Source organism: Pagrus major, chromosome 23 (genome assembly GCF_040436345.1).
Source record: "Pagrus major chromosome 23, Pma_NU_1.0".
Lineage (NCBI taxonomy): Eukaryota > Metazoa > Chordata > Actinopteri > Spariformes > Sparidae > Pagrus > Pagrus major.
The window spans coordinates 14,767,855-14,778,824 of NC_133237.1; the positions used below are offsets into that span (position 1 = coordinate 14,767,855).

A 10,970-nucleotide genomic window follows, 5' to 3' on the forward strand; every position below is an offset into this window, starting at 1 on the left:
TTAGCACACACATATGTAGCTTGTATACGTATTAGAGGGAAAAAATGCAAAAGTATAAGAGTGTAAAGTGCTAAACGTAAATATCAAACTATCTTGCAAAACAATAATGCTCCTAATATGTGCTTACAAATATTACCTGCTTGACACTCTGTTACAAGAAGGCTTGTGTCTTTTTAATTGATCTTGATCTGTTTTTGCTCTTAATAATGAGTTGGATACCAGTCCAATGCAAGCTGGCATTCAGCCATATGTGACATGATCATTGCTAAAAGATGACCTACTTTTTCACAACGATGTTGCAGGCAACAGGGCCTCTGAACGTAAACCCCAGGTAGAATGTTATGTTTTCATTACCATGAGGCACTGAAGGTAAATGAAGAGGCAGGATATTGAACTTCTTTTTCTGAGGTCCCTCAAGGTACACCACTCCATCTTCAGTCCATCCAGAAACAGGTTTCAGCATCATGGCAATCTCAGGCTTTTTCCATGCCTCACCCCTCAACCATTTCATGCGTTTCTCGGAAACTGAGAACACCTTTGTGATGCTTTCAAACTTTTTTTTGTGGACAAACTTATCCAATCCGTTTCCACTGCCCAGAAAAAAATGGGTGTACAGCCTTCTCTTCCGCTGAGGAATGTTCTTCATCTTGGTCCAGTATACTTTTTCCATGTGTTCAACAGCCGACTGCACAATTTCATATTTTGTTTGTTTCTCAAGTTTTGTGTCATAATCCTCGGGCCAGAACAGCAAGGTAAGCAAGAACAGGGCACTTGGTAAGCATTTCTTTTTGTCAGTTGGGAACTGATGACAAAGTGCCTGCAGATCTTTCAGTGGAGCTACCTTCTGAGTCTGTGGTGAGAGACGATTCAGAGTAATGTGGGTCACTATGTAATTGACAATATCTCTTTGACCAAATTTGGCCTTTTTTGGATCGCTGGGGTAGAAAGAAAGGATGGTCTCTAGAAGAGGTACTACATCCCTCTGGTCAGTTAGCTTGGAGAGGATGGATGTTATGGTCCCCCCACCAAGGTGATATATGATCATGCGTTTTTGGAAAGGAGTTAGATTGGCTGGGATTGACTGCCCTTGTTTTAGAAGTGCAGAAGAATGAGCTTCACTGAAGTACTTCCCATACTCTGAAGATTTCTTCGCCAACCATGTCAGTGAATGGCTGTTCTTCTCTTCAATAGGTTCAAGGGTCTCTTCTTCATCTGCATCGATGTCTGTCTGGAAGAAACTGAGGTCTTCTGAAATCCATTCCAATGCATCTTGCATTGTCTTGTTTAGTTTTTTCAAACGGCCATGAAATGGTTCCCAGGGACCTTCAACTTCTTCTGGAATGTAATCTGTTAGCAGGTACTTCATACACTCTGAATGACCACTGGCTCTGTTTGCAAACACTTGCAATGAAGAGATCAGTTTGAGAAGGCTGCATCCAACCTCAACTTCAGAAAAATACCCTGAACTGATCAGGTTTTCCATATCTGCCTCAGCTGCTTTCTCACATTCCTGAAAACACTCAATGGCTTTCAGTGCAGTCTCCACAGCACCTGCTGTATTTTGAGCTGTCTTTGGTGTGTTGTCATTGTCAATGGCCTTGCATTTTGCTTGGAACAATTTTTTGTACACCTGGCCTTTTGTGTTGAGTATGTATGAGTTGTTGGGCAGCTGTTTAGCTGCTGTCTCTGCCCAGTGTTTTGCCTCTTCAAACTTTTCATATGTATAATGAAGACGAGCAAGTTGTTGTGCAAAGAATGGATCTTTATGGAAACGCTGGAAGGCTTCCTTGAGTAACTCAATTGCTTTGTTTGGGCTTTTCTCATTTTCAATTGCTTTGTCTGGGCTTTTCCTTTTTCCACACACATGCTCAATCAGAGGGGAGAAAAAACTATCATATTTGTCCCCTTTGCTTATTCTGGCTCGCCGAAGGAAAAGTGCTCTCAAAAATGACAGATATTCGTCCCTTCCAAATCTGTGCTCGAAAAGCACATTCTCATGGAGCAAATCCATGGCCAAACTGCTCTGGGTCTGTGTGCTCCCCAAAAGTTGTTGGAGAATTTCCTTTGCAACAAGTGGGTGGATGATTCTGATTGATTTTATTTGTGTCTTGTCGTCTCTGAGGTGCAAGAAGACTAGTTTCGCCTGATCACTGAGTGATCTCTCAAACTCATGCTGGTGAAACCTTTCCATGTGAAAGGTTAAAGCAAGGAAAGCTTCACAATGGGACTGAGAAATGAAAGAGTTCTGAACGTAAGTGTTCAGCAGTGCTACATAGTGAATCAGGCGAGTGACTGTAGACTGATGATCGATGTCTTGGAGCAAATGTTTCACAAATTGTTGAACGTAATCCACATTGAATCCTTCACTCATCAAAACAAATGTCAGGATGAATTGAGGCTCATATTGTTCTTCAAGCACCTGTCGTTTTCCAGAAAACTTTTTCTTCTCCTGAGCAGACAGTTTGTGAGTGACAGACACATTCTGTAATGGAGACTCCTTGCATTTCCTCTCTGGATCATGGGATCGTCTGCAGCTCAACAGGATGAAACACAGAGTTCCAAACTGGATTCTTTTGGTGTTAACAGCAACCTCTAGTTCATTCCTGAGATCATCTAGATAGTCTTTGTCAGAGTCTTCAATGAGGAGCAGCACAGGAAGACACCTCTGTGGATCGTTTTCTTCATATTCTCTTAGTTCAACTGCATGTTGTGCAACAAGAGGAGCTGAGTATGAAGGCTTCACAACTGCACACCTTAGATCTCTTCTGTTGTTCCACAGCACTTGTCTTGCCACGGTGCTTCCACCACTTCCTGGGTGATGGTAGATGTTTATATTGTTCACTGGAGTCTGATCTGCATTCCATCTCAAAGTGTCATTGAGAAGTTTGGAAACATCATGATAAGCATCTCTTTCGGTGACCTCCCCAACATACTTGTGCTCAGCAAGCCAGAAATTCAGCCAGTTCACTCTCCCTCCGCGGTAGAACTGCTGTTCAATGTTTGCTTTCTCCTCGTTGATGAAATCTTTGCTTGTTTCGTCACAATGATCAACTGTCACAATTTCCAGAGAGTACATCTGTTCCTCCAACTGTGTTTCAAGAAGACATGTCCCTTTCACAAAGATTGGCAAGTGTTTGCTGGCACAGGCTTTAACAGGTTGTATTTGCTGCAGAGTTGCATTAATGTGACTCATTTTCATCCCAACAACACTGGAATTGTTCACAGTTTCTGTTCCACATGAGCCCTCTGCAAAGCTTTGCCACTTCTGGAAGTTTTTCTGTGATTCACAGATGCAGGTGATGTCTTCATGGCCTTCCATGTCTGTGAAAAACTCATTAAAGGTGTGCAAGAGTGGTTTTTCAACTGGTGATGTGAGAAGAAAAAGGACCTGGAAAGTCCCTTTTGGCAAGATTTGTTTGCAGATGAAAGACACAGATTCCCGCAGGAAAGTCATTTTTGTCTTGATCCAAGTCATTTCATCACATGGAGTTTCACTTCCTATGAAATCAGTCTGGCCATTACAAAAGATCCAGCTAGTCTGCTCGAACAGATGCAGGTTGCTTGTAAATTCTTTGATGGTCATGTCACCTGATTTTCTATAGCTCTGCAGAGAATGCATGTTTGCAGCGTGATGCTCAAGGTATTTACTGCAAAGACCTGATATCTTTGAGTCTGGGTCAAAGTCAAACACACAGAATATGTTCATGCTAACCAGCCAGTCAATGTTGCAGAGGTCTTCAGGTTTAAATCTGTTTGTGACGAGAATGAACCATTTCTCCTTTTCAATGAATTTCTTCCCACTTGTCATTAGCATTGTGAGTTTTCTTCCAAGGTCTTTGCAGAAGTCTGGGGCACTGAGGAACTGATTCTTCTCTGCTTCTTGTCTTAAGGCATCCCGATCTTTGACTCGCTCGTGAAAGTCACTTAGGTCTTTGTCACAAACTGGCTCTGTTTTTGAGCCCACCCTCCGCAGAATTGTTTCTTTCTCAAACTCAACTTTGTTAGTTGACTCCTTGAAGTTTGGCAGACGAACTTTAAACACCTTGCTCTTTACAATACTTAACAAAGGCACAATGTCAACTTCAACCACGTACCTCTTTTCTGTACTATCTCGATCCATAACCTCAATGAACCTTGGTGGCCGAACACACTGGCGCACATGGTCCTTGTCAGACGAGCTTCTTTCAATGTAGTCCAAAGCATCTACATAGATGTCTTTCTCTTTTACAGGGATACCAATTATCTCACCATGCACATATCCTGCATCCTCCTTGCTGTCCATCACACCAAAGTGTATTGTGCCATTTGATCTGATATTCATACAGCCACAAGCAAATTTAAGAACCTCCTTCGCAAACTTAGCTTGGAGTCTTGTGCGATCCAAACCAGCAGCTACAGAAAAAGACTTAAATTCATGGCACGGAGATGTCAGGTTAAAAGCACCTGATTCGGGCTGCAGGACTCGGTGCTTTACATAAATGAAATCAATCCCTTCTTGATCAAATGGTCGTGGTCTGCAGTCTTCCTTTGATGTCAACACACATTGACCCTGAGCAGTTTGTCCCTCCCTTACGATATCTTGATCTCTGTCAGGAGTCTGTGCTGGAGGACCTTCACTTGTTGTAGGAAGACATTGAACTGATTTCTGACTTATATCTTTCTGCTCCAACTCAGTTTCAGTTTTTTTGCCACTGGTGGGCTTTCTCTTCTCTTGAGACTTTTGTTTGGACTTGATGAGCTCATCTCTCTTTTGAATAATCAAAAGAGCAGGCCCTGATTTCATGCAAATCTTTGTCTTCAAAAAGTCCTCATTCAATGCAAGAAGGATTTGTCCATCTACTTCTTCCTCATAGAGCTTTTCTATATAATTCTCCTTCACTCCAAAAGATCTTAGCCAGATGCTTACTTGAGATTCAGTCCAACTCTTGGGTGACTGGTCAATGTCGTCAGCTGTACAATGAGAAAAAACAGAAAAAGCAAAAAGTTTCATTTTAAATTACACAACAGAGAGGCACTATAGTTCTCTTCCATACTTCATGTATGTTTCATAGAAGCGCAAACCTCAAAGGTACAGTGTGTAATAAGTTTCTTTCTCATTTCGTCACATTATCAACTTTGTTGTTTACTTATTATCACCTTTCATCTGCAATGAAAACATTACAGAGTTACAATCCAATACATTATCATCTATACAATACCCATTCAGCCCACAGCTTGTTCACCATGCTGCCCACTGGCAAGTGATACCGAGGCATCCCTCAGAAGTATCCATAATCAATAAGCTTCTTTTCACAAGGAATATGCAATATACAAACACACACACAGTAGGGTAGGGTCAGAGATCACTTGTCAAAATATCTTTTTTTTTTTTTTTTTAATATAAGACTATTTTTCATTACAGATAAATTGGTATGTCCTCCCTTTGCTTTAATGACAGCATGCACTCGAGCTGACATGGACTCCACAAGTTCTCTTCCATACTTCATGTATGTTTCATAGAAGCGCAAACCTCAAAGGTACAGTGTGTAATATGTAGAGGCATCTAGCAGAACAGACTTGGCAGAAATAGAATATAATATTTATAAGTACGTTTTAATTAGTGTATAATCACCCAAAAATAAGAGTCATGTTTTCATTACCTTAGAATGAGCCATTTATATCTACATATGGAGCGGGTCGCCATGTTGCACTGCCATGTTTCTACAGTAGCTGACATGGACTCCACAAGTTCTCTTCCATACTTCATGTATGTTTCATAGAAGCGCAAACCTCAAAGGTACAGTGTGTAATATGTAGAGGCATCTAGCAGAACAGACTTGGCAGAAATAGAATATAATATTTATAAGTACGTTTTAATTAGTGTATAATCACCCAAAAATAAGAGTCATGTTTTCATTACCTTAGAATGAGCCATTTATATCTACATATGGAGCGGGTCGCCATGTTGCACTGCCATGTTTCTACAGTAGCCCAGAACAGACAAACCTGGCACTAGTGAGAACTTTTCGTGTTTTTAAATTTAGTGGGCGGCTGCCAGAAATTCACCAGTTAGAAGACGAAGAAGACGAGCGAGTGGCTGCTGTTTCCTGCCAAACAATTTGTATTGTGAGAAGTTTGAAACTACAGTCTGATCAAGGATGGATGATCATATTTATTTTTCACAAGAAAAATCATAGTCAGCTGTCTGCTGTCACCTACTCCAAAAGTGTCCCGTGCCGGGCTTTGCGCGAGCTTCACAGTGATAAATATGGAAACCCATTTACACAAGTTAAAGAAAAGTTGAAAACAAAGCTTGATGAAAAAATATTCCCATGGTTAGTCATGCAGGTGTATGCATGCATGAGCACGTTTTAGGTGCGCTCCGGTACGTAAACAAATAGCACTACGCCCCTGATTACAACCGACCGTAATATATACTTCCCCTGCTGCTAATGGTACAAAACCTAGATAATCCATCCATCCATTGTCTGTAACCACTTATCCTTTTCAAGGTCAAGGGGGGGCTGGAGCCAATCCCAGCTGACATTGGGCGAGCGGCGGGGTACACCCTGAATAAGTTGCCAGTTCATCACAGGGCTGATAGGGACAAACAACCATTCACGCTCACATTCACATCTATGGACAATTTAGAGTAAACCTAGATAATGTACAACGTATATTAGCAGTACATTAGTTTCACTGAAAAGTAATGCGGCCAAGTGTAACATTAAATATTAGCACACTGTAGCCTCGGTTTGTGCCTGGTGGAGCTGGTGGTAGTGTAGCATTAGCAAGATTTATTTAGATTTATTCCTTGTCCGTTGCAGTAAGACAACACATGGAGAGGTAACTAAGATAATTAGGGCAGGGAGTTTGCCAAAGACAGTCAAAGTAATGACAAGTCTGTATTTAGAAAATTAGTTTCTTGTCCGTGAGGGCCACTGGAGCTTCTGGAGCTTCTCCAATGTCTTCGGAAGGGTGAGCGAGGTAGTTTTGCAATATAGAACTTCACAGCTAGATGTCACCAACACAATACTCGATATATTACACAGTGTACCTTTAAATGTGGACAAATATGCCGAAAGTCAAAACCAATGTGTCAGACCTAGGGTTAGCCATTGTCTACTGAACTGGCATGCGGCAATGTCTACAGTGAAACATTGTATAGGACAATGACATCTTTTATTTAATTTTTTTATAAAGGTATTATAACTTTAAAAGCAGTAAAAGGGTGATATCGACTGCACACAGCTCAGACCGCTCAACTCCATTGCAATCCAAGTTCTGAAAAAAGCTGTCTTATTACTCACCCATGATTTTCTTTGTCCTTTCATCTCATTTTCAACTTTGTTGTTAATTTATCACCTTCCATCTACAAATGAAAACATTATACAGTTTCAAACAGTCCATTATCATCTACATTCCATTCCATTCACAGCCTGTTCGCCCTGCTGCCATCTGGCAAGTGATGAAGAAGTAATCTCTGCCTTACCACCAGACTACATGCATATCAAATCTCATATAGAAGACCAAATTATAATTCATAATACAGTGTTTGTAGAGCCAAACCTGTGGTGCACGGGTAATATTTTATGTAATATCACTTTAAAAGCAGAAAAAAATCAAGATAAATTTCAGTGCACACAGCTTAAACTATCACACTATATTGCAAATACCTAAAAAAAAAAAAAGACTTGTCACTCACCCACAAGTTTCTTTCTCCTTTCGTCACATTATCAACTTTGTTGTTTACTTATTATCACCTTTCATCTGCAATGAAAACATTACAGAGTTACAATCCAATACATTATCATCTATACAATACCCATTCAGCCCACAGCTTGTTCACCATGCTGCCCACTGGCAAGTGATACCGAGGTATCCCTCAGAAGTATCCATAATCAATAAGCTTCTTTTCACAAGGAATATGCAATATACAAACACACACACAGTAGGGTAGGGTCAGAGATCACTTGTCAAAATATCTTTTTTTTTTTTTTTTTAATATAAGACTATTTTTCATTACAGATAAATTGGTATGTCCTCCCTTTGCTTTAATGACAGCATGCACTCGAGCTGACATGGTACCACCTGTTGACTCATGTTATCCCAGCACGATTTGAAAGTTTTCCACAAAGCCCCCATCAATGTTCAGTTGGGTTGAGGTCAAGTGACTGTGGAGGAAAGTCCATGACAGTCACTCCTTGGTCTTCTTTGATTCCTCAATTAGTTCTCGCAAAGCTTTGAGGTGTGTTTGGGAGCCTTAGGGTGCTTTTCACATCAGGGACTTGGGCCCGGATCCGAATACACTGAACCCCAAAGTCCAATTTGTTTGAACACAAGTGTACCGTACCTGGGCACAGGTCGCAATCAGTGCTCAAGTACGGTGCACTATGCAGGTGGACTCGAGTTAGGTCCATGTGTACCTGGGTACGGTTTGCATCAGGTGTAGAAGGAACCAAAACACGGAAGTGTCTGCTATGACTGTGTTGGAGACACAAGTGTTTGCTTCTTTTTCTTGTGTATATTGGCGGATTGCAAACCAACTAGCTGCATACACAAGTGTACTCAAATACGGAATAGCGATACTAATGTGAAAGTGGACTGGCAGGGGAGAGGGGAGCCGATCGTACTCAACAATCCTACCTAATGTGAAAACACCCTTAAGCACTTAACTTTCACTGACTTTGCTGAATTGGCAGATGTTTTGCAGAACTTTGACGATGAGCAGTTTAAATGCCAGAGCCAAGAAGTTTGCATCGCCTGGTACCCTTGTCAAAAAGTATGACATTTAATGATGTATTTCATGTTGTAGAACAAAAGTGTAAATATCTTAAGCCTGTGGTAACCACATAACTTATTTCAGGCATTTAACCAGAAACCCATTCAGAAACCTAATAGGCTTTGAGACGAGGGAACCAGACGTGCAAAAATACTAACTGATTTCCGTGTTTTAGGACTACAAACTACACCACTCTATAGTGCAAACATTTATGTTCACACATACAGCTCCTCTGGGTAAACTCTGAATAAATCCAGAGTTACAGTGCATGCGTGAAAGGGGCTTTCAATAAAGAATCAGTTCTATTAGAAAATGTCAGATCTTAGGTGGTGATTTAGAAAATGTATGTTTGTGAATGAAAAACGTTATATAGAATAGAATAGAATAATGATATCAATCAGATATTCAAGAGTGCCAGCATCTGGATAATCATTGTTTTTTTTGTGTGTTTTTTTTAGGTTTTCGGGCATCCCATTGTAACCCTTTATTTCACGTTACAATGCTATGAACTGTGGGTAATTCCCTCAGGCAAAGAAATGTGGACTTTCCGAATGCCCTTGTTAGATCCATGGGACTTGTGACAAGTGTCATTAAAGGGCAAAAAATTTCTGAGAGACAGCCCTTGTGCAGTCGACGATCTAACAGAGCCCTAAACCCTCGCGGACTCACGCGCTTCAGGGTGTGGATATTGAGATAGAGAGTCGAAGTCATGCCCCTTTCAGTTTCCCTCATGGGACCTTATTTCAGAAAAACTCCGCTCCACTACGCTTTTCCACCGAAAATGATTGGGTCTACACAGGTCTTTTAAAAGTGGGTCAACCTGCTAAAAATCGCCTACTGACCCCATTCCCACTTCCCGCAGGCAAGGCTGCCCGTCTGTGATTTTTATCTTCAGCGTTGCGTTGTACGTCACTGACGTCATGTTTCACGTCACGAACGCGCCGGAAACAGTTGTAACAAGAGCGGAAACAACAATAGACCCATTGTGAAAGAAGCATCTGTAAAACGATGGATAAATTACTTTGACCCTGGTGTAAATGCCGAGTTTACAAATTCCCATTGCACAAAAAAGTCTGATCTTAGCGGGTTCAAGTGGGATTTTTTGACCAGTGGAAAAGGGTTATATGGTAATGAGTGGAGAAAGACAAATAGGTTTTGTCAATTGAAAAGATCATTTTTCAACTTGAGAAAGTCTCAGTTTGTCATTAAACTAATGAAATATAAGACTGTTAAAAATACGTGATTATGAAAACTACATAGCCAACAGTCGCGTTAGTGACGTCGTCTCGTTGAACGGACCCCTACATGAACGGGTTGGGGGGAGTGGGTACGGCCCGGACTGGACTTGGACCTAAAGTTGTACCAACAACTATAGACTATAGTTTCAGTTATGCAACTAAATTGTCCGTTATCAGGTCACTAGCTGTAAGTTCAGTGAGTGGGACAGTCTGGGTCAAGCTCTGAACGACTCGGTCAACTAATATTTTGTCGCCAACCATCGTTTTAACAACTGAAAAGAAAGAACCGTTTTGCTCATTACGAATCAGCAAGGCAAAAAATAAACACTTACAAAACGATCATTGTCCTTACCTTGGATAAATGCTGAGAGAAATCAGCCATTAAACCTTTTCTGGTCTGGATTTTTTCAGTCAAATTGTTCAGAAGCTGTCAGAGGAGCAGGACTGCTGTAACTAGTTATCTCTCTGACGTAGTTACCTACTGCGCATGCTCAGTTCCTTGAGTTTCGTTTCTCCCGCAGGGCGGAAGCAGCAGCCAGGAGATGGACTGCTGAAACTCTCCAGATCACTTCCCAAATTCTCAGTTTTTCTGTTAAACTAACTTAAATCACTTAAATTAGTAAATAACTGTAAATATATACATTTATGAGTTATTTCGAAACATTTTACCCTGATACCTCTGATTAGTGATATCTATATATGTACCCATCCGTCTGTTACCTTATTTTATTTTGTCTTTTCTTTTTGTCTTTTATCTTCTTTATTTTACACATATTTATTTGTATTGTCATTGTTTGATGTCCTCTATGTAACCTTACTTTCACTTAAATTTGATTATATGTGCTACTGTTCAATTTACCTGAACTTATTGTAAATTGTTCTTTCCTAAATAAAAGTTTATTATTAAAAAAAAGGAGATGGACTACATGATAACACTCTGAGCCTCTCATTTACTTACCTAAAAGTAGCAG

General features: G+C 40.6%; 1 protein-coding gene across 1 annotated transcript; it reads right to left on the reverse strand.

Moving 5' to 3' along the window:
- Positions 1 to 183: 183 nt before the first annotated feature.
- LOC141019524 (sterile alpha motif domain-containing protein 9-like) lies at positions 184 to 10,454 on the reverse strand. Its single transcript, XM_073494469.1, has 4 exons — positions 10,352 to 10,454; positions 7,685 to 7,749; positions 7,290 to 7,351; positions 184 to 4,950 (listed from the first exon to the last, which is right to left on the reverse strand). The coding sequence occupies exons 3-4, from the start codon at positions 7,291 to 7,293 to the stop codon at positions 278 to 280; spliced, it is 4,677 nt and encodes a 1,558-aa protein (XP_073350570.1). The 5' UTR covers positions 7,294 to 7,351; positions 7,685 to 7,749; positions 10,352 to 10,454; the 3' UTR covers positions 184 to 277.
- Positions 10,455 to 10,970: the final 516 nt, after the last annotated feature.